This window comes from Rana temporaria, chromosome 2, assembly GCF_905171775.1.
Source record: "Rana temporaria chromosome 2, aRanTem1.1, whole genome shotgun sequence".
NCBI classification, from domain to species: Eukaryota; Metazoa; Chordata; class Amphibia; order Anura; family Ranidae; genus Rana; species Rana temporaria.
This window is the reverse complement of record NC_053490.1, coordinates 397,749,545-397,774,494: the sequence shown is the minus strand read 5'-3', so window position 1 is coordinate 397,774,494 and position 24,950 is coordinate 397,749,545. Positions and strand designations below refer to the sequence as shown.

The window sequence follows — 24,950 nt, the reverse complement described above, 5'->3', positions numbered from 1 at the left end:
TCGGTATTTAGTAGACATGCCTTTTGCAGCAATTTCAGCCCTGTTATCAACTTTGTGTCTGGACCTCCGCTTTTTAGGCCTCATGCACACTGGACGTTAAAATAACGTTATAAAAACGCCAGTAGCTTTGCAGTAAGTTTTTCAACGTTGTTTTTTTCAGTAGCTTTTTTTTTTAGCATTATTAGCAGTTTTTAGCGTTTTTCCGCATTGGCGTTTTTTAGAGGGTGTTTTGTTGAAGAAACTTTTTTTTTTTTTTTTCTCAAGGATCAAAAACGTTAAACGCCTCTCTCAATTAGAAAATTATAAAAAATCACTGGTGAGACATTTGCTCACAACGGCGAAAGCATTGCATCCCCATGAAAAGCACTGCCCTTCAGTACTCACTTCCATTATGGAAAACCCTCACTCTGCAACTGCAAACAAAATCCCCAGGACATGTTCACATACTTCTGTGCTATAGACCACCGGGTCCAAAACGCACTTGCTCATGTCATTGACAGAGTTCATCTCCACCTATACCTAAACGCCAAACATCTCCTGCTGCTCTGGGATTTTAACCTCTGGGCCAACTCCTCACAGGACCCCGTCGCCGACGCCTGCATTGACCAACTTGGAAGGATTAGGTCTGCAGCAACTAGTATGTGGGCCCCACACATGCTTCAGGTCACACGCTCGATCTCATTTCAGACAAGATCTGGAAATCAATATTCGGGAAAATGAGCCGCAACCATGGACTGATCACCGTGCCATTAAATTCACAATCAACATAAACGCCCCCTCAAAAAAAAAAAAACGGTAAAACCAGTGACAACACACTGGACTAGATCTCAGAAGAAGCTCCACTCGGAACTCTTCAAAACTACATTAGGAACAAAAAAAAAAACGATCCCAAACTACATCAAACAGCCACAGAAACTCTTGATGCTATAAACAAGGCTCTACTACCAGTCAGCCGACTTAGTAGCGCCAAAACGCACAACGTGCATCCGGAAAAACACTCAGCGGGTTTAACGACCAGGCTGTCGTTGCAAGAGCGCAGAGAACTGAAGCAGCCTGGAATAGAAGCTCCTCAGAGGAAAACCACCACCATTTATAAGATAACCAAAAAATACCATAAAGAAATCTTTATTGCCAAAAACAATATTTTTCAATATTACTCACCAATGCCCTAAACCGCCCCTGTGAACTCTTCAATCTAGTTACCAAGACCATGAACCCAGTCTGTCTAGAAGACCTTAATTCTGATTCACAAGAATTTTGCAACAAATTATCGGATTATTTCATCAACAAAATTGAAAGAATCCCACTAAATCACAAACCTAATACCCACATAATTCCGCCACAGTCACCTAACTTCACTCTAAAACCCATTTCCATCGATGCCACTAAAAATATCAGGACTCTGCGAAATAGCACAGCGCCTAATGATATCATCCCCACTAAACTGCTGAAAGAATGTGCTGATATTTTGGCTCCAGCTATCATGCAGCTCATAAATCAGTCATTCAAGGAGGGCGTGGTGCCACCCTTGCTGAAACAAGGTATAATCAAACCAATTAAAAAAAAAAAAAAACACCCTCTACCCCCCAAAGACCCTAACCAATGTCGCCCCATAACAGGCCTGAATGTCTTCTCCAAGGTAATGGAGAAGGAAGTTATACAACAGCTGCAACATGACTTAGACACCCATAAATTACTTGACCCATTCCAGTCCGGTTTCCGTCCGGGTCACGGGACAAACTGCACTGCTCAAAATATGGGATGACTCTCTAGAGGCCGTAGACGAAGGAGAATCTTAGGGAAAAGATAGGAAAAAGAGAAACTGCGCCAACTGTGCCAGCAGAAGGAGAATCTTGTCTTCTAGTACTGCTGGACCTAAGCGCAGCTTTTGATACGGTAGACCACTAATTATTGCTGACACGGCTAGTCGAAGTAGCTGGAGTTGCGGAATGTGATTTATCGTGGTTCTCCTACTTCTTGGAAAACCGATCACAAATCGTGAAATTGGGCCCTTTCACTTCTGAAAAATGCACGTTGTCATGCGGAGTCCCCCAGGGATCCCCTCTGTCGCCTGTTATTTTCAATATCTATCTTCGCCCTCTTTTTGAAATCATCAGCAAACAGAAGTTACTTTACCACTCTTATGCAGATGACACACAACTGTATTTTCGCATCTGCAACAAAAAAGGATCATTATCTCGGACTAGAGAAATGCCCTTTTTTTTGATAGAAAAGTGGATGACAAAGAGTTACCTTAAACTCAATGGCTCAAAAACAGAACTTCTCCTGTTTCAGGCCAATCGGAAGATTCATCCCGCAACAACATGGACGCCCCCGCCCATTCTGGGTCAATACATCACCCCCAGCACCAAAGTCAAAAGTCTGAGTCATCTTCGACACCTACATGTACAATGGATGCACAAATAGGGTCAGTAGTCAGCGGATCGCACCATCTGCTGCGCCTTCTACGCAGACTCGCTTCCTTTTATCCCAAAAAAATACATGCAGTCGTGGTGGGGACACTTAACAACTCCAGACTTGACTATGCAATGCCCTCTATCTTGGACTCCCAAAATACCAAATCACTCGTCTGCAAGTTGTTCAGAATACGGCCACTCGACTTGTGACTGGGAAATAACCATGGGAATCAATCTCACCTTCGTTGAGATCCTTCATTGGTTCCGTAAAAGACAGAATCACTTTCAAAGCACTCTGTCTAACGCATAAGTGAATTCTGGAAATGCCCCCAATATCTATGCTGAGAAACTAAAAGCTCACAACCACCAATCGCATTCTGCGATCCACCAACCAAAATCTTCTCCAGATACCCAAACCCCAGATACAAGTCCAAAAGGAGAGCGAAGATTTGTGGTCCAAGGACCCAGACTATGGAACGCTTTACCAACCACCATCCAACTGGAGGTAAGCCACCTGGCCTTCAGGAGAAAGATCAAGACCCATCTCTTCTAAGGGCCCAGGAATGGATACCAAGCGCCCAGAGGCGATTCAGTTCGCATTGTGTTGCGCTATATAAGTTTCTCACTCACTTCTCTCCCCAACTAGACTACAATGGCTCGGTAAGATATCAGAAATCCAACAAATGGAAAACCTTACTATGATTATGCGAGAACAGGAGGACAAATACAGACAAACCTGGGCCCCTTATATTACATATAGGCAACGGGATGGGATAGCAGGGGGCGGGGGCGGAGGAGGTGGGTAGTTGTGGGTATGTTTTATTTTTATTTTTTGCGTTTTTTTCTATCTCTTCTCTTCCTTTTGCTTCTATTTTTCGTTCTATTATCCTGTTCTACGCCCAAATTCTTGGGGGTAAGCTTTCAAAGAAAGGTTGGATAACCAGGGAGGGTCCCAGGTTAATAAAAAATGGAATTAACAAAGATAAAGGTATTAAAAGTAAAAAGGATACATTTATCGGAGATGGTTATAATTGTGGAGAAAGGAAATTGGGGAGGTGGAGTGATGATGACCATTTGTATACATATATTTTTATTTTTTATTACTGTCTCAGTAGATGTACGCCGCACGTCCTATTGATTTTGACGTGGAGGAAACTACGTAAATCCCGATTCGTGTAATTTCGTGGCGGGGAACGGCGGCCATACTTAACATTACTATTCCACTAGGGCCTAGCTCTAACTTTACGCGGCCTATCTCTTACGTAAACGGCGTAAAAGTACTGCGTCGGCCGGGCATACGTTCTGGAATCGGCGTATCTACCAATTTGCATAATCTATGCCGACCGCAATGGAAGCGCCACCTAGCGGCTATCCAAAATATTGCAATCTAAGATAGGACGGCGCAAGCAGTCGTATCTTGGATATGTTTAAGCGTATCTCTGTTTGAGCATACGCTTAAACATACGTCGGTGGAGATTCTGAGTTAGGTCGACTTATCTACTGATAAGTCGGCCTAACTCTACCTGAATCTACCTATTTGACTGTAGAAAAAAAACGTCTACTGCCAAAAACAGCTGCTGTAAAAACGTCCAGTGTGCTTGAGGCCTGAAGGTTGCATGGGTATCGTGAGGGGTGAACGGCCCTTTCAAGTTTATTCATAAAATCCTCTATTTGGTTGAGTCCAGGACATTTTATTATTATTTTATCATTTTTGGGCTGTTTGGGGTTCTTGACTTGCTGGAAGAATAATTATTTCCCTGGGTTTCTTTCTGACAGATTTGGGTTTTACCTCCCAGGTTTTTTTCTTCTCTATACAGTACTACTGTATTTTTGCTTTAACTAAAGACCTGGACCAGTATGCAGGTTAAGGACCTTGCCCATTTTTGTGATTCGGCACTGCGTCGCTTTAACTGACCATTGCGTGGTCGTGCGATGTGGCTCACAAACAATATTGGCGTCCTTTTTTACCCACAAATAGAGCTTTCTTTTGGTGGTCTTTGATCACCTCCTGCGGTTTTTATTTTTTTGCACTATAAACAAAACTAGAGCGACAATTTTGAAAAAAATTCAATATTTTTAACTTTTTTTTTTTTTTTTTGCTATAATATCCCCAAAAAAAATATATATATTATATATATTTATATATATATATATATATATATATATATATATATATATATATATATATATATATATATATATATATATATATATATATATATATATATATATATTTTCCCTCAGTTTAGGCTGAGAAGTATTCTACCTATTTTTGGTAAAAAAAAAAAACCTCTAAGCGTTTAATGATTGGTTTGCGCAAAATTTATAGCGTTTATAAAATAGGGGATAGTTTCTCCCCATTCTTCAGCTCCTGTGACCGATCGCGGGACACCAGCGGCGATCGGGTCCCGCAGCCACGGAGCTTCGGACCCGGGCGACCCACGGCTGGGCTCTTAAAGGCGATGTGCCTGTGCCCAGCCGTGCCATTCTGCCGACGTTTATGTGCAGGAGGTGGTCCTTAAGTGGTTAAAGAGGAGCTCCAGTTTTTGTGTTTAAAGTCAGCAGCTAGAAAAACTGTAGCTGCTGACTTTTAATAAACGCACACATCCACCTGTCCCATGATCTGAGCTGTCCCTTCTCCCAGTGTGGCAAGGGAGAGGGGTACTTGAAGCGGAACTTGCCCTTTTGAGCTGTACACCACTGTTTGCTTCCCAGAAGTTTGATGCCAACACCACCATGCTGCAGATTGGGGTGTTTAACCACTTTACGCCCAGGCAATTGACAATATATATATTTTTTTAATTGGGATATTTATTATAGCAAAAGCAAAAAATATTGTATTTTTTTTTTTTTTTTAATTGTGTATTTTTGTTTATAGCGCAAAAAATAAACCACAGAGGTGGTAAAATACCAGCAAAAGAAAGCTAATTTGTGGGGGGAAAAAGACGCCAATTTTGTTTGGGAGCCACGTTGCACAACCGCGCCATTGTCAGTTAAAGCAACGCAGTGCCAAATCGCAAATAAGATGCCAGGTCCTTTACCTGCATATTGGTCCGGGTATTAAGTGGTTAATATATGGACACTTACCTGTCCTGGGCACCCGCGATGTCCAAAAGATGGCTATAGCGCAGACCTGAATTGCCGGGAGGGTGTCCCTGGACGTCCCCCCGTGCTCAAGCGGCCTGCGTGCCCCCTGCAGGGTGCGCACGGTGCACTCTGTGATCAGCGAGTCTGAGAAGCCGACCCCTTGCCACGTGATCAGCTGTCGGCCAATGACAGCTGATCATGTGATGTAAACAGAGCCGGTAATCTGCTTTTTTTTCTCTTATCGTCCATGGACTGACACAGCTCCTTAAATCTTGACATTTGGGTTATGTTCCTGTTCATAGGAGAGGACTAGGCAGAAAATGTTCGTTATCTTAAAACATGTAACTTTAACAGAGTTGAACAGCCCCTTCGGTCATAACCCCTTACGCTGCAGCTCTGTTTTTTTTCTGCCTTGCAGAGGACGACGTGGCTCCCTTTGGGCCCAGAGTCCTGAAGACATTTTTAATTTTGTTATTTTTGTGATTCTTGTGATTCTATCGACTGCCGTTTGGGTGACAGGCTGGATATTATAGATCCTTATAGTCTCCCCAGTCAGGCCATCGAGCGTGAGCAGTCCTTAGTTATGCGCTGGGTCGGCCACGACATACCCCATGGCTCCAGGGGTGGCCGTTGAGCATATGCTCCAGGGTCCACATATGACTGGGCTGCTGTTGTCTCACTTAAAATGGACCGGGTCGACAGCTACTTCGTTCCATCGGTTGTGGGACAGTCGGGGACACGCCAGCAAGTCTTCGCAAGGACGGCAGGATGGGACAGCTGGGCATTCCCGGGATTAAGGGGTTCTCCTGTCCTCCCTTTCTCCTCCTGCTCGCTGCCACCGGGGAGTCCCTTTGGGGCGCCGGGGGTCCGCTTTCTTTGAGGTTTTGGAGTGGCTTTTAACACACACACACACACACACACACACACACACACACACACACACACACACACACACTCCTACCTACACGCTGTGTATACAAGGAGGGCGGGCAGCGGTGCTGAGCGGTCTCCCTCTGGAGTAAACCTCTGGGTAAACCCCCCCCCCCCCCCCTTCCCGGTCGATGCAGCAAGGAGGGTGGACTTAAAGGGGTTGTAAAGAAAAACATTTTTTTTCATAATAAGCATCCTTTACCTGCAGACATTCATCTTTTCCTGTTTTTTGCTTCTCTGTCGAGCGATCGCAGGTGTCCGGCAGACCTAGCGTCCACCAGACCTGCTGATTGGCTCCCCCGCTAGCGAATGGGCATGTGCACGACCACAGATCGCCGTGTATACGCCCGATATACAATGGCGGCGACTTGCGCAGGAAAGCCAACCTGCTGCAGTACAACTGCGCCGGCTGCTCGGAAACTTGTTAAAGCACTTGCTCCCGACGCGGCTATAGGCACAGACAGTGCAGCTCAGCCTGATCAAATGGCTCCTGCTTATGTCAATTACATTAAGTGAGGGGAGAGTGGCGGGCAAAGGGACACGTGCCGTGCGGCTTGGGAGTGAGCCCTCCTGAGTGCCCCCCCCTAGTAAGAGGCTTGCTATGGGGGCGTTTAGCAGGATGGACGACCCGAGCAGTGTGGACTCTGATCCTCAAACGATTGCACAGGGCAGGTAAGTATGACATGTTTGTTTAAAAAAAATTACAGGTAAAAATAAAAATTTGTAGGTTTACACTAATTTTTATCTATTTCTGGACCAGCCGCCAGAGTTATTCTGTGGCAGGCTGGCCCCCCTGCGCGTGCCGTCGTAGCTGTAAGTCAGCTCTTATACATGTCCGGTGCACTCATGCCGAAGCCTGTCCCCTGAGCCGATGTGCGTGCCTGGCAGTCGCGATGACCGCTGGGCAACCACGATTGCTCATTACTGTGTGTGTGTAAATACACACATCCCGGTTCTCTCGGGGGCGAGGAGACTGACCGTGTGCTCATACAATATTTGAACACCGATCAATCGCTTCCCCTAGTCAGTCCCATCCCCCTACAGTTAGAAACCCCTTGATCGCTCCTTAGTGTTAACCCCTTCCCTGCCAGTGACATTTTTACAGTAATCCGGAGCATTTTCATAGCAATGAATGCCAAATGGTCCCAAAAATGTGTCAAAAGTGTCCGATGTATCCGCCATAATGACGTAGTCCCGATTTAAAAATTGCAGATCGCCGCTATTACTAGTAAAAAAATAAAATAAAAATGCTTTAAATATATCCCCTGTTTTGTAGATGCTATAGCTTTTTGGCGCAAACCGAAAATTAGTATACGCTTATAGCAAATATTGTTTGTAAATTGTGGGTCCCGGGCGCGCGCCCGCAACTCGGTCCGAAGCTCGCGGACCCGATCGCCGATGGAGTCCCACGATCGGTCCCCGGAGCTGAAGAACGGGGAGAGCTGTGTGTGTGTGTGTGTGTGTGTGTAAAAACAGCTTCCCGTTCTTCACTGTGGCGGCGGCATCAATCGTGTCATCCCTTTTATAGGAATACACAATCGATGACGTCACACCTACAGCCACATTCCCCTACAGTTGTAAACACACATGAGGTCACACATAACCCCATCAGCCTGTGGTTAACTCCCAAACTGCAATTGTAATTTTCACAGTAAACCATGCATTTTAAATGCATTTTTTGCTGTGAAAATGACAATGGTCCCAAAAATGTGTCAAAATTGTCCGAAGTGTCCGCCATAATGTCGCAGTCATGAAAACAATCGCTGATCGCCGCCATTAGTAGAAAAAAAAAATGATAAAAATGCAATAAAACTATACCCTATTTTGTAAACGCTATAAAGTTTGCGCAAACCAACCGATAAACGCTTATTGCAATTTTTTTTTTTTTTTTTACCAAAAATAGGTAGAATACGTATCGGGAAAAAAAATGTTTTTTTTTTTATATATTTTTGGGGGATATTTATTATAGCAAAAAGTAAAAAATATAGCTTTTTTTTCAAAATTTACGCTCTATTTTTGTTTAGCTCAAAAAAAAAAAAACGCAGAGGTAATTAGATACCACCAAAAGAAATCTCTATTTGTGGGAAAAAAAGGACGCCAATTTTGTTTGGGAGCCATGTCGCACGACCGCGCAATTGTCTGTTAAAGCAACACAGTGCCGAATCGCAATACCTGGCTGAGTCCTTTTAGCTGCATTTTGGTCGGGGTCTTAAGTGGTTAAAAAAACCAATTGGGGATATTTATTATAGCAAAAAGTACAAAATATTCGTTTTTTTTGTAAAAAACAACAAAAAAAAATAGCGCTTTTTTTTTTTTTTTTAAGCGCAAAAAAAAGAAATTATCAAATGCCACCAAACAACGCTCCTATTTGTGGGTGGGGGAAAAACATTTTGGGTACAGCGTCGCAGGACCACGCAATTGTTAGTTGAAGTGACGCAGTGCCGAATCGCAAAAAAATGGTCCGGTCATTGGGCAGCCAATTCTTCTGGGGCTGAAGTGGTTAACAACCATCATTGTTTATAGGCCGGTCAGGAGCTTTCCTAATTTGGGTGGATGTCCTATGGCACCGCTGTACTGGGACGCTGTGCTCATCCCAGGTACCATGTGAACGATGTGACCAATCGCCAGTCCCGTGATTAAGCCCTGTGGGCGGGACAAACCATGTCGGGGGACTTGAAATGGGAGTCTAGGCTGAGGCTGCTTCCACTCTTTACATGACGGCTTTGTGTGATCTTCGGTTTCATGGGTCTTCTTTTCCTTCAATCACAGTGACCAAATGCTCACCAAGTAAATGACTTGTTCATGATTCATTATTTACTATTGTGATGCTGTGATTTGTCAGTGATCATATGGTGTACAGGACCAATCACAGAAGCCCCTGTGACCAATCATTGCATCACAATAGTAAACAAGATTTATGAATGAAAGCATGATGGTTAAAATGATTGCTTATGCAGGACAGACACCTGACTGCCAGACGGTGTTTTTAGAGGATTAGATGTCAGTGGGTGTAAACATACGAGGCCGTTGACACACTCTGCTCCATGGAGGAGACTGGCAGGTTCAATTGGGTCCATCTGGACAAACTGAGTGTGAAAGGGGCCTAACAGAGAGGACTACACACAGATGGTAATTCAGCTGGTTCCTGCTGAAGTTGTTGATTTTTGATTTTTGTGTTCCCAGCCAAATTTACTGCCAAAATTACTTTGAAGATTATGAAATACAAGTCTATCATTGCAAATTGTTGACCAGTTGCTTGCTGGTTAGGTGCTCTATTTTTTTTTCTTCCATTGACCTTTGATTCTTGTTACTGCTTGCTTTTAAAGAAGTTGTCTGAGGTCGTATAAAGATGACTTTAAGGATGGATTGTGTCCCTGCAAAGTAGCACACCGTTTACACAAAAACACTGGCACATAGTTTACTCTTTGATTGCCCTAGATATTTAACACCTCAGCAGCCAGTACAGTGACTGTGCCTACTTTTTAGCACTGATCACTGTACTAGTGTCACTGGTTCCTACACAGTGTCAAAATTGTCGGCGTCACTGTCTGTCACAATATTGCAATTCTGCTATAAATCGCTGTTCGCTGGCATAACTAGTTAAATTATAAAAAAAAAAATGTTTAAAAAAAAAAACGCAATGGACAAAAAAAAAGAATCGGTATAGACGAGTACGTGAATAAAAGTATCTGTACTTGTACTCAGTCTTAAAGTGATATTGGAATTTTTTTTACCAAAAATGTAGAATACGAATACTTATTGGCCTAAATTTTCTGAAGACATATTTTGTTTCATTTTTTTTTTTTTTAATTGGATGCTTCTTTATATTAGAAAGTAAAAAAAGTTGTGCTCAAATGCCACCAAAAGAAAGCTGTATTTGTGGGAAGCAATGAACATACGTTTGGGTACACTGTTGAATGACTGCGCATTTGTCGGCTAAAGTAATGCGGTGCTGTATCGCATGAAAGGGGGAGTCAATCTTCCAGAGGTCAAGCGGTTAAGGAGCTGCAGTCTGTGGTCCTGTATAAATGTAAACAAAACCTCCAGCTTGGTCCTAAAGCTGATCTTCGCTGCATCTGAGCACCACAAACAAAAAACACAATTAAATGAATTTTTCATATTCATAGCAAACTCCCCAATCCATCCATCTCTCTAGAATTGTCCCGATAGTAGTATCGATATCTGTACCGAGCATTTGCCCGAGTACTTGTACTCGGACAAATGCTCCGATGCTTCACCCGATACCTGTACAGTCATGGTGATCAGTGCGGTGGGGGAGTTGCAAGCACTGATCACCGTTGTATAGATTTAAAAGTCTGACGGACGTTTCTCCGCTGCCAGCATGTTCCTGTGTGATTCTGGTGTGACTTGAAACCTACAGAAAAACTGATGACCTAACACCGGATTCCTGTTCCTGACAACTTGGCTGTAGCGATCCTGAGCTGCTCCTCCGGTCTGGGGATTTAAACTTCTTGCTGCTCTGTTCTCCATTCTGCACTGCCAAGATGGACCGGATGGATTCGGGTTGGTCAGCACTGTCTGTGTGACAGCGTTGACCAATCAGAACCATCTGAAATCCCTGGACCAGTGGAGTGGCTGCAGAAGACCTGACAGTTCAGGATCACCACAGGTAAGTACAACGGGGATTGGGAGGGGAAGGAAGTCAGGTGTTGGGTCACCCTTACAGGTTTTTTTCTTTAAAGGTGGACTAACCTTTTTAAAGTGGCACTAAATTGGTGTACAAAAAAAAACTGTTCACGTATGTATTGTATACTTAAAGTGACACCATGGCCAAAATAAAAAAAATGTGATAGTCTTATAAAATAAAAACTGAACAGTAGCACAACCTCCTAATGAATCTATAAATCAAAACTCACACTATAGTGAACATAACCTATGTGCGAATCTCCATATGACAAAATAATATACATGTGACAAAATAAAATAGTCTGTGAAAATTCTTCTGTCGACCCCTCGTGCTGCACTAGCTGCTCACCTCCGTGTCATGACCCCTGCATTACCAGGCAGGTCACAACAAGCAGTGGTTCCCTTTAAGGGAATAAGTGATAGGAATATAGTGTCGTTTTGTCCTCCCAATTCTTCTAGCTCCTTGTTTGCTTTCAAGTAAACCAATGTTCAGTGCATCCGGAGAGTATTCAGTGCTTTACTTTTTCCACATCTTATGTTGCCTTATAACAAAATAGATTAACCACTTCCCCGGGCCTATTCTGGCACTCCTCTCCTACATGTAAAATCATCATTTTGTTTTGCTACAAAATTAAGAACCCCCAAACATTTTTTTTTTTTTTAGCAGAGACCCTAGGGAATAAAATGGCAGTCGTTACAACATTATGTCGCATCGAATTTGCGAAGCGCTTTTTTTTTGGGGGGGGGGGGGAATGGTTTGATCACTTTTATTCCCATTACAAGGAATGTAAGGATCTCTTGTAATGGGAATAGGGCATGTCCTCTTTATAGAGAGATTTGAGGTCGATAAGACCCCCCATCTCTCCTCTAGGCAAAAAGACAATCTCTGCATTTTCAGCCGAGTACACAGGAGTGTTTACATTGGCCAGAAGCGACGTCATAATGTCGTAACCCGGTCCTTCCGAAGGTCATAGACTGCCGGAGATGATCTAGTCTGCAGTTTTGTCTATGGTTAACTTCTGCCGCTGACAGGTTCCTTCTCCGACTCTCCAATCGCACGGGCGAGTCTGTGGAAGCATCGTTCCCTCCCGCCGCCTGTAAACAATCAAGCAGCTGAACAGCCACTGTTTATGGTGCAGGAAATGGCCAGCTGAAAATATCTGAATGATGCCTGCAGCTACAGGCATCATTCAGATATATCTACTCAAAATTCAGGACGTCATATGATGGCCTTGGTCTGGAAGTGGTTCAATTTAATTATTTTCCTCAAAATTCGACAAACAATACCCCAAAATGACAATGTAAAAGAAGTTTGTTTTGAAATCTGTGCAAATTTATTAAAAATCAATAAAAAAAAAAATGCATGCAAGCAAGTATTCACAACCTTTACTCAATACTTTGTTGAACCCCCTTCCATGCCAATTGCAGCCTCAAAATAGTAAAATGACCGTATTTATCGGCGTATAACACGCACAGGCGTTGCAGCACACACCCTAACTTTAAGTGGGAAGTTTCAGGAAAAAAACTTTCCACAGCCCCCTGCATATAACACGCAGGCACAGTTTACCCTCTATTTTCAGGGTAAAAAAGTGAGTGTTATACGCCAATAAATACAGTATTTCATGAAAAATAGATTAAAACCATTTAAATACTGGATATGTGTGGCTTCTTTTTGGAGAATAAGACAACTTTCACACTAAGGCTGCGTTGGCACTACTCGATTTAGCGTTGCTTTAGCGCTGTTTAAGAATCGCTTTTCAGACACTAGTGGGGTGCATTTAACCCCAAAGAAGGGGTTAAAAACTCCAGTGTTGGCCACTTCTGAAGTGCTGCCCATTCATTCCAAGGCTTTAGATGTAACGGCCCCAGTAGCAAGCAAAATATAAAACATTATTCTGCTGTATATCGATAACGTGGGTTTGAAAAAAAAACTTTTTTTTAAATTTTTTTTTTATTTTATTTTTTTCCCTTGTCAAATTGGTGCTATACGGTGCTGGGTTTTATTTTTTGTTGTATTACACATATGAGAAGTTCTGGGCTGAAGCATGCCTTTTAACAATGGAATTTAGTGTGTGTGTGTGTGTGTGTGTGTGTGTTTCTCACATTTTGACATGTTTGCTGGCTGTAGAAATTGTGCTCTAGTCATTTTTTTTGTTTAAGATTCATTTTGAGAACACATTTAAAGGGTCACTAAAAAAATATATATTTTTTTTTTTTTTTTTTTTTTTTTTTTTTTTTTTTAGCTAAATAGCTTCCTTTACCTTACTGCAGTCCTGGTTTCATGTCCTCATTGCTCGTGTTTGCTCTGATGTTGCTGTAAAACTGCTCTGTTCTGGACACTTCCTGGTTGTCTGGCTCTGTATGAAAAAAGTCATGGGAGAGTTTAGTTTCGTTTTCCTAGCCATGACTCTCTATGGCACTGTCCAGCACAGAGACATAAAATAACATGCAAAGACTAAACTACTTTCAGTTTCGTTTTTGCATCTAAGAGGTACATTATGATTGATTTTTATCTATTTTTAAAAGTTTTTAAAAGGAATCAGTTAGCTATTATGTCTCTATACCCTGTAAACCGTAATTTCAGCAACATTTTTTTTTTTTCTTTAGTGATCCTTTAAGCTGCCTTATTTCAGCTGACATCCCAGAAAATGCCCCTGACAAAATACGCTGATAATGGCCTATGTGTGAATATAGGAAAACATGCTGGTGAATTTACTGGCTGCAAAAAAAACAAAAAACGCCTAAAGCCATAAACTGCAACTATAAAAACGTCCAGTGTGCCTTATAGTAAAATAACTCCAATGTATGCACCAAAAAGATTTATTTATTTTGGTTAATCTAATATTTTTTAGTTTTGTGAATTGATGGCAGTTTTCGTTTCTTTATAGGTTATGCAATGGTCTCTGCAAAATGTTCGGTGTTTAAGGTGGAGCTTCATAAGACAGACGTATGCCGGCTTGTCTTGCTTGAAGGGACTATAATTTCTTCTCTTGCAATTGCTACATAAGCAGACAAAATTGCAAAGATCTGCCCTGTGTCGAGTATGACAGCCACGACTCGTGGCTCTCCGGTTGGAGGGAATGAAAGTCAAGGCCAAGCTCCCGATGGACAGTCACAGCCTCCACTCCAACAGAATCAGGTGTGTTCCTCAAATGATTTGCCTTTCTACCTCAACTGTGTCAAATGTTATACATGTATGCCTGTTAATAGTGAAATATAGGGGCTGCCATTTTTGTCTTCTATGCAAGATGCCAATCTGTCTGGCTTTTATGTTTACAGTGACATGGAACAAGCTCTTTATCGTTGTATACTTGGTGTCATGTACAGTGCCTTGCGAAAGTATTGGGCCCCCTTGAACTTTGCGACCTTTTGCCACATTTCAGGCTTCAAACATAAAGATATAAAACTATTTTTTTTTTTTTTTTTTTTTTTTGAAGAATCAACAAGTGAGACACAATCATGAAGTGGAACAAAATTTATTGGATATTTCAAACTTTTTTAACAAATAAAAAACTGAAAAATTGGGCGTGCAAAATTATTCAGCCCCCTTAAGTTAATACTTTGTAGCGCCACCTTTTGCTGCGATTACAGCTGTAAGTCGCTTGGGGTATGTCTCTATCAGTTTTGCACATCGAGAGACTGAAATTTTTGCCCATTCCTCCTTGCAAAACAGCTCGAGCTCAGTGAGGTTGGATGGAGAGCGTTTGAACAGCAGTTTTCAGTTCTTTCCACAGATTCTCGATTGGATTCAGGTCTGGACTTTGACTTGGCCATTCTAACACCTGAATATGTTTATTTGTGAACCATTCCATTGTAGATTTTGCTTTATGTTTTGGATCATTGTCTTGTTGGAAGACAAATCTCCGTCCCAGTCTCGGGTCTTTTGCAGACTCCCATCAGGTTTTCTTCCAGAATGGTCCTGTATTTGGCTCCATCCATCTTCCCATCAATTTTAACCATCTTCCCTGTCCCTGCTGAAGAAAAGCAAGCCCAAACCATGATGCTGCCACCACCATGTTTGACAGTGGGGATGGTGTGTTCAGGGTGATGAGCTGTGTTGCTTTTACGCCAAACATAACATTTTGCATTGTTGCCAAAAAGTTCGATTTTGGTTTCATCTGACCAGAGCACCTTCTTCCACATGTTTGGTGTGTCTCCCAGGTGGCTTGTGGCAAACTTTAAACAACACTTTTTTTATGGATATCTTTAAGAAATTGCTTTCTTCTTGCCACTCTTCCATAAAGGCCAGATTTGTGCAGTATACGACTGATTGTTGTCCTATGGACAGAGTCTCCCACCTCAGCTGTAGATCTCTGCAGTTCATCCAGAGTGATCATGGGCCTCTTGGCTGCATCTCTGATCAGTCTTCTCCTTGTATGAGCTCAAAGTTTAGAGGGACGGCCAGGTATTCGTAGATTTGCAGTGGTCTGATACTCCCATTTCAATATTATCGCTTGCACAGTGCTTCTTGGGATGTTTAAAGCTTGGGAAATCTTTTTGTGTCCAAATCCGGCTTTAAACTTCTCCAACAGTATCTCAGACCTGCCTGGTGTGTTCCTTGTTCTTCATGATGCTCTCTGCGCTTTAAACGGACCTCTGAGACTATCACAGTGCAGGTGCATTTATACGGAGACTTGATTACACACAGGTGGATTCTATTTATCATCATTAGTCATTTAGGTCAACATTGGATCATTCAGAGATCCTCACTGAACTTCTAGAGAGTTTTGCTGCACTGAATGTAAGGGGGCTGAATAATTTTGCACACCCAATTTTTCAGTTTTTTTATTTGTTAAAGTTTGAAATATCCAATAAATTTCGTTCCACTTCATGATTGTGTCCCACTTTCGCAAGGCACTGTAGTCGCAAAGCAGGTTCAGGGGTCGACAATATCCGGGCTCCAGGTCGCAATTGCGACAATTTGTGACCTGGCGACTGCCGGTAATTGAGGCTCCGGCTTTGCGGCCTACAAGGCTGCGAAGCCGGGGCCTCAATTACCGGCCGCCGCACGGAGGCACAGGATCCTGTGTCTCCGTGCGCCCCCGCCGCGTGATTGCGGCAGGTAATTAAGCCCCCTGCTTTGCGGCCTTGTGAAGTCCCAAGCGCTCCCTTCCGTGAGCTGGCGCCATCTGGTGGTGGCCGTTGGCATTACATGTTAAACTGCAATTCTGTGTGAAAAAATGTCAATTTTCACTGCCATCTCCTTTCCTCACATTTGAACCCCCAAACATTACGTATATTTTTTTATCCTAACACCCTAGAGAATAAAATGGCGATCGTTGCAATACTTTCTGTCACGCCGTATTTGCGCAGCGGTCTTGCAAGCGCACTTTTTTGGGAAAAAAATACACTTTTTTTAATAAAAAAATAAGACCACAGTAGTTATCCCAAATGTTTTTATATTGTGAAAGATAATGTTACGCCGATCAAATTGATACCCAACATGTCACGCTTCAAAATTGCGTCCGCTCGTGGAATGGCGACAAACTTTTACCCTTTAAAATCTCCATAGGCGACATTTAAAAAAAACTACAGGTTGCATGTTTTAAGTTAGAGGAGGTCTAGGGCTAGAATTATTGCTGTCGCTCTAACGATCGCGGCAATACCTCACGTGTGGTTTGAATTCAGTTTACATATGCAGGCGCTACTCACGTATGTGTTTGCTTCTGCACGCAAGCTCGTCGGGACGGGGCGCGTTTTCTGGCTCTTAACTTTTTTAGCTGTCTCCTAGATTCCAAGCAAATTTGTCAAACCTTGTTGAAACCACACCATCAACATAAAAGATATCTGCCAATAGTGTACAAAAAAGAGGGCCTTTTTAGAAAGCACATTCCTGCTCTGGATCCAGCAAGTTGAATCTTATACAATAATTGTCCAAACTTTGAGAGCTTATTTCCCCATCCTGACCATTTTGAAGCCTTGTGTCATGTGGGCACAGAATTAAGCAAAAAATGGAAAATCTCCACTGTGGGCCCAGCTATTCTTGCACTCCTTTAAGAATTCCGTAAATAGGCATGAGTTTTCTGAAATCATCCTTTGTGCTAGCAGGCCCTTCCCTACAGCCAGCTATTGACACTTTAGCTGTTGCCAAAACGTTGGCTACGTGGGCTGCAAAAATCCATGATGAACTTTCTCTTATCGTCCATGGACTGACACAGCTCCTTAAATCTTGACGTGGTTATGTTCCCTGTTTACAGGAGAGGACTAGGCAGAAACATGTTGGATAATTAAATACATGTTACATTAACAGCGTTGAACAGCCCCGCCCAGGGGGCGGTCCCTCCAGACATAACCCTCCTCACTGCAGCATGCAACCTCAGTTTCGTTCTGCCTAGCAAGGAGAAGGACGTATGGCTCCCTTTGGGCCCAGCGCCCTGAGGAGAAATTTTATTTTTATTTTTTCTTGAAGAATCTTTTTCAACTGTCGGCTGAGAGACAGGTTGGATAATATAGATTCTTTATAGACTACTCAGTCCGACCAGCAAGCATGGGCACACCTATGCAAAGAGGCTGGGTCTGCCACGCCATACCCCATGACTCCAGGGGTGGCCTGTGAGCTTCGCTCCGAGGTCCACATGTGACTGGGCTGTGGTGTTGTCTCACTCACAGTGGACCGGGCCGACCGCTACCTCCATTGCGGTTGTAGGTCTGTCAGGAATGCGTCAGTGAGTCCTCGCTCAGACGGTTAAATACAGTCCCTCCCGCTTAGGTGGGTTGGTATGGCTGGGCATTCCTGGGGTTCGGGGCTCCTCTTCTCCTCCCTTCCCTATTCCTTTCACTCTGCTGCATTGCTAACATTTGCGCTGTTGGGGGGTGGCCTTCCTGAGGGGACTGTGGTATCTGGCCTAAATTTTTTTGTACCTTCCTATTAGAACTGATCGAATGCTGAATGTTTATGGCTTACCCTCCATTTGCTGCGATATAATTCTGATGGTCAATTTTGTACATGGCCCTTTAAATGCCCTTTATAGGGGACTCCTGATATTGGTTTCCCACTCGGTGTTCTGGGACCCCCTCCTAATTTTCCTTTTCAAACTCTTTTGGTGACTATCTGGCTTGGTTTCGCAAGCCTGAGCTAACTGTTTAATCTTTTAAATTTTTTGTATTGTTTGATTAATGTTTACATTTTAGCTGCGTGAGTGTTCCTTGTGCAGTACAGGTCTCCTTCCTGGTCAGGTCATGTGACGGCCAGGACTCCGTGTTCTTTCCCCCCCATTCGGCGGACGTGTGCACACCCTGGATGGGACATCCGTCCTGGACCAATCCCATCTTGCCTCTTGGCCCATCTCTTCCCCCATGAGTTTCGACTCTGGTGTTCCCGGTTCTTTAGGAACCTTCCTTTTGAAAACATCAGTGAGATTTTCTCGACACTATCTCAGAAGGTGGCCCCTTAAGTGGTCTTTACCTCCTGTTAGAGGGGTTTCTGAGTTGGCGGTCTTGTCTTGCAAGCTGCCATGCTTGATCTTCCATAAGGATTAGCTGGTGGTGCGCCCGCGACCTTCCCTTCTTCCGAAGGTGGTTTCGGCCATTTCGCCGGAATAAGGACATTGTTCTTTCATCCTTCTGTCCTCGGCCGGCGCATCCTACGGAGGTTGTCTTTCATACTTTAGGCGTGGTACGCGCTTTGTGGGTGTACCAGCCTGCTTCGGCTCCGTTTCGGAGATCTGACTCTTTTGTGACGGTGTCTGGTCCGCAAAAGGGCCTGGCGGTCTTGTCGACCACCATTTCTTGGTGGATCAGGCAGGCTGTCTTGCAGGCTTATGCTCTTAAGGGGCGGGCCCCCCTTTCCGGTCACGGCACTTTCGACCAGGGCAATTTGGTGCTTCCTTGGGTTTTTTTTTCCGACATCATGCGTCGGTCTCGCAGGTGTACGAGGCAGTGACTCATTCGTTCACCCTTTTTCCAGATTTTACATGGTTGCTGTGAGTGCATCTTCTGATGCTTCTTTCGGCTGCTAGTTTTTACAGGTGGCTGTTTAAAGTTGCACCTCCTCCGTTGAGGAGCTCTGCTTGTTTTGGGGTGAAGTTAAAATAGGTTTTACTGATATACTTCCCACCCCTCGTTTTTTGACACTGCTTGGGGACGTCCCACTTGTCAAGATTTAAAGTGGTTGTAAACCCCACTTTTTGACTTTTACCTACAGGTAAGCCTATAATAAGGCTTACCTGTAGGTATAAAGAATATCTCCTAAACCTGTACGGTTTGGGAGATATTCCCCTCGCAATGCGCCGCTGATTGCAATGGCGCATGCGCAAGGGGATCCTCGGCTAAAGGGCCGGCCGCCGCCAGCCCTTGCCCTTTTTTGCTGTTTCGCTTTCTCAAATACAAGAAATCCTTGCACTATTACCAACAACAAAAAACGGTGGTCGAGGGAGTGCTGTCACTAATTTGGTTCTTCCTTCCTTCTTCCTTCTTCCTTTCTTTCCTTCTTCCTTTCTTCCCTTCTTCCTTCTTCCTTCTTCTTTCTTCTTTCTTCTTTCTTCCTTCTTCTTTCTTTCTTCCTTCTTCCTTCTTCTTTCTTCCTTCTTCTTTCTTTCTTCCTTCTTCTTTCTTCCTTCTTCTTTCTTCCTTCTTCTTTCTTCCTTCTTCTTTCTTCCTTCTTCTTTCTTCCTTCTTCTTTCTTCCTTCTTCTTTCTTCCTTCTTCTTTCTTCCTTCTTCTTTCTTCCTTCTTCTTTCTTCCTTCTTCTTTCTTCCTTCTTCTTTCTTCCTTCTTCTTTCTTCCTTCTTCTTTCTTTCTTCCTTCTTCTTTCTTCCTTCTTCTTTCTTCCTTCTTCTTTCTTCCTTCTTCTTTCTTCCTTCTTCTTTCTTCCTTCTTCTTTCTTCCTTCTTCTTTCTTCTTTCTTCTTTCTTCCTTCTTCTTTCTTCCTTCTTCTTTCTTCCTTCTTCTTTCTTCTTTCTTCCTTCTTTCTTCCTTCTTCTTCCCCCCGCCCCCTGGACATGAGGCCTAAAAGTCAAATCCTCCACACATGGTACAGTTGTGCTCATAAGTTTACATACCCTGGCAGGATTGGATTTCTTGCCCATTTTTTCTCTTTTTAAATCCTAATGACAACAGGAACTGCCCAATTGACCCTGGCCAAAAGTTTACATACCCCAGTTCTTAATACCATGTATCGCCCCCTTCGACTTGGCCTTGTGTTTTGGGTCATTGTCATGTTGGCGTGTCCAAGTAAGTCCCATGCGCAGCTTTCTGGCTGATGAATGTAAATGTTACTGCATTCATCCTGCCATCAATTTTGACCAAATTTCCTGTGCCTTTGTAGCTCACACATTCCCAAAACATCAGCGATCCACCGCCATGTTTCACAGTAGAAATGGTGTAGCTTGTATTCATAAGCCTTGTTGACTCCTCTCCAAATGTAGTGTTTATGGTTGTGACCAAAAAGCTTGATTTCTTCTTTTTTTTTTTTTGGTCTCCTCACGCCAAATTACTCTGCCAGAAGGTTTGAGGCTTGCCTCTGTGCTGTTTGGCGTAGTGTAAGCGGGATAATTTGTTAAATTTGCGTAGTAATGGCTTTCTTCTGGCGACTTGACCATGCAGCCCATCTTTCTTCAAGTGCCTCCTTATTGTGCATCTTAAAACAGCCACACCAATGTCCTGTATTTCATCTGGAGTTTAGTTGAATAATACTGAGGACTATCTGCGCACGTGCTGTTTATGTCACACTAGCTGATCAAAATATCAGCTGGAGTGACGTTTGGTAGTACGCAGACCCATTGGAGGCATTTTTCGACATGACACCAGCAAATGTTTAGCAACATTGTCAGCTCTGGGAGGTAACTTTAAACAAAGTATATTTTAGTTATTCTAGATCAAAGGAATGAACTTCACTCTGTAAATTAGGTCAGTTGAACCACTTAAAGCGGAGGTTCGCCGGTAAAATGCTGTTTTTACCCTTAGATGTATGCTCATTTAGTCTAGGGGAATCGGCTAGTTGTTTTAAAATCCGAGCATTACTTACCGTTGTAGAGGGCGATCTTCTCCGCCACTTCTGGGTATGGGCTGCGGGACTGGGCGTTCCTTCTTGATTGACAGTCTTCCGAAAGGCTTCCGACGGTCGCATCCATCGCGTCACGATTTTCCGAAAGTAGCCGAACGTCGGTGCGCAGGCGCAGTATAGAGCCGCACCGACTTTCGGCTACTCGTGACGCGATGGATGCGACCGTCGGAAGCCTGTCGGAAGACTGTCAATCAAGAAGGAACGCCCACTCCCGAAGACCCATACCCGGAAGTGGCGGAGAAGATCGCCCTCTACAACGGTAAGTAATGCTCAGATTTTAAAACAACTAGCCGATTTCCCCTAGACTAAATGAGCATACATCGAAGGGTAAAAGAGCAAAAACAGCATTTATGGGTGAACTCCCGCTTTAAAGACTAAGGCTGCTTTCACACTGAAAGCGCCCGGGCGTCGGCAGTAAAACGCAGCTATTTTTAGCAGCACCATGCCATCGTTTTTGCTTTTCGGCGAAAAAGGGTTAATTGCGCCCGCAAAGCGCTGCTACAGCAGCACTGCCCATTGATTTCCATGGGCAAGGGGCGCCTTGGCAGTGGCGAGTTCACTGCTTCTAATGTGCTGCAAAGAAGCTGCTGGCAGGACTTTTTCTGACTCCCTACCAGCGCAGCGATCCAGTGTGAATGGAGCCGCTCTTCCAGGGCGCTTTGCTATAGGCGCCTGCAAACTTAGAACCATAAACGTCCTGGACTTTAGTGGGAGATATCTGAATGATGCCGGCAGCTACAGCTACATCCTTCTCTTCAGGCAATCATAGTGGCGGTTCCTCCGATTGATCGTTCTTATAGGTGGCGGGAGGGGACATTCCCCCCCACCCTCCCGGTGCTTCTCCGGGCTCTCCTGTGCAATTGCAGGCCCGGAGAAAGAATCGGCCACTGCCGGATGGGGAGGATAGGGCTTTTCCGGTGACCAGATGGTCATCTCTGACCGTCGTAGGCCTGGGTGCGACGTTATGACGTCACGCCCAGGTACCCGGAAGTAAACAAAGAAGCAATCGTGGCTGAAAGCATGAGATTGGGGGGGGGGGGGAAATCACTGATCTCATGCTTTCCAGCCTGGAACAGATATGTGGGGTCTTATTGTCTTATTGACCGCATCTCTCCATAAAGAGGACATGTAAAACACTATTCCTATTACAAGGGATATTTACATTCCTTATAATGGGAATAAAAGTAATAAAAAAAAAAAAAAAAAAATGTTTTATAACGCTCCTGTCCCCAGTATCTCGCGCTCAGAAGCGAACGCACACGTAGGTCTCGCCCACATATGTAAATGGCATTCAAACCACACATGTGAGGTATCACCGCGTGCATTAGAACGGGGGCAATGATTCTAGCACTAGACCTCCTCTTTAACTTTAAACTGGAACCTGTAAAAAAAAATTCAAGCGTCGCCTATGGAGATTTTTAAGTACCGAAGTTTGGCACCATTCCATGAGTGTGTGCAATTTTAAAGCGTGACAAGTTGGGTATCTATTTACTCGGTGTAAGCTCATCTTTCACATTATACAAAAAAAAGTTTGTTTATTCCCCCCCCCCCAAAAAAAAGGGATTTGAAAAATGATTGCGCAAATACCGTGCGAGATAAAAAGTTGCAATGACCGCCACTTTATTCCCTAGGGTGTCTGCAAAAAAAATGGTATGTTTGGGGGTTCTAGCCATCAAATTATGATTTTTACATGGAGAGAAGTGCCAGAATAGGCGCGGTATGGAAGTGGTTAAGCAGAGACCGTAGAGAATAAAATGGCAGTTGTTGCAATATTTTATGTAACACTATTTGTGCAGCGGTCTTTAAAATGCAATTTTTTGGGGAAAAAATACACTTCAATGCATTGAATAAAAAACTAAGCTAAGTTGGCACAGTTTATTTTTATAATGTGAAAGATGTTGCGCTGAGAGAATCATGATCTTTATTCTAAGCAAAAAAATTGTGATTCTCTTCTTTATCCAGAATTGTGTAGCTCTAGTCTAGTGTAAGATTTGGTTAGAGCATGCACGGTGATGTGTTTAATGAAGTAGTTAAAGTGCTTAAAAACAAAATCCATAAATGCAAAAAAATCAATATAGTCCATAATAAATGGTGCTCTAAACAATACGTGAGCACACGTGATACGTGAGCACACGTGATACGTGAGCAATACGTGAGCACAGCTGAAACAAATATAAAATGTGAAAGTGCTAATAAAATATTGTTCCAGAAAAAAAAAAAAAAAATTTCTTTAACCATAAACATATACCCCCTTCCTGACCAGAGGACTTTTTGCGATTTGGCACTGCGTCGCTTTAACTGACAATTGCGCGGTCGTGCGACGTGGCTCCCAAACAAAATTGACGTCCTTTTCCCCCCACAAATAGAGCTTTCTTTTGGTGGTATTTGATCACCTCTGCGTTTTTTTTTTTGCGCTATAAACAAAAATAGAGCGACAAATTTAAAAAAAAATATATATTTTTTACTTGTTGCTATAATAAATAGCTCAATTCCCCCCCCCCCCCCCAGTCTAGGCTGATACGTATTCTACATATTTTTGGTAAAAAAAAAATTGCAATAAGTGACTGGTTTGCGCAAAAGTTATAGTGCCTACAAAATGGGGAACAGAATTATTATTTTTTTTTTAGCGGTACTGCGACATTATGGCAGACACATCGGACACTTTTGACACATTTTTGGCACCATTCACATTTATACAGCGATCACTGCTATAAATATGCACTAATTACTGTATAAATGTGACTGGCATTGAAGGGGTTAACACTAGGGGGTGAGGGAGGGGTTAAATGTGTACCTTAGTGAGTGTTACTAACTGTGGGGGAAGGGGACTGACTGGGGGAGGTGACCGATCTGTGTCCCTATGTACAAGAGACACAGATCAGTCTCCCCTCTCCCTTGTCTCTGTAACCGCCGATCACGGGAGCCTGGCGGACATCGCGGCCGCCAGGCACACGCATCGGCATCCCAGTGATGTGGCGGGCACGCGCCCCCCAGTGGCCAGGAGGAGCGGAGGCCGTAAAAACACGGCGGCTCAGAACAAGAACCACCCTGCGGCCGTATAAAGTCGTACGGCCGTCTAGAAGTGGTTAAAGCGGGCGTTCACCCAATTATATATTTTTTTATCTTGTCGCCTTAGATGGATGCTCGTTTTGTCTAGGGGAATCGGCTAGTTTTAAAATATGATCTGTACTTACCGTTTTCGAGATGCATCTTCTCCGTCGCTTCCGTGTATGGTTCTTCGGGAGCGGGGGTGCCTTCTTGATTGACAGTCTTCCGAGAGGCTTCCGACGGTCGCATCCATCGCGTCACTAGTAGCCGAAAGAAGCCGAACGTCGGTGCGGCTCTATACTGCGCCTGCGCACCGACGTTCGGCTTCTTTCGGAAAATCGTGACGCGATGGATGCGACCGTCGGAAGCCTCTCGGAAGACTGTCAATCAAAATAGGAACGCCCAGTCCCGCAGCCCATACCCGGAACGCGACTGAGAAGATGGATCTCGTAAACGGTAAGTACGGATCATATTTTAAAACAACTAGCCGATTCCCCTAGACAAAACGAGCATCCATCTAGGGGGAAATAGTGTCATGTGCGGGTGAACCTCCGCTTTAATAAACGATGTATGGTGATGACACTCAGTGATAGCTTGTATGTAGATTCAATGTGACTGTGACACCAGGCGTACCAAATGAACTAAGGGGCTGAAGTGGTTAATTACAAATATTGAAGTATGCTCTATAGTCCGCTGTCTGCAGCAACCCTTTGTTAACCACTTCCCGACGGCCGTACGACTATATATGGCCGCAGGGTGGCTCTACTTCTCTGGGACTCTGTCTTTTTACGGCTGCCCCTTTCCTCGTTCCCCGCGCGC

The 24,950-nt window shown here is 43.7% G+C and overlaps 1 protein-coding gene across 1 annotated transcript in view; it reads left to right on the top strand.

The window, feature by feature from the left end:
* USP9X (ubiquitin specific peptidase 9 X-linked) overlaps window positions 1–24,950 on the top strand; it is a 316,211-nt gene that overhangs the window by 28,724 nt on the left and 262,537 nt on the right. The window contains 1 exon segment of the mRNA XM_040338099.1: window positions 13,970–14,220. Coding sequence (XP_040194033.1) covers window positions 14,125–14,220 — 96 coding nt within the window. The 5' untranslated portion in view covers window positions 13,970–14,124.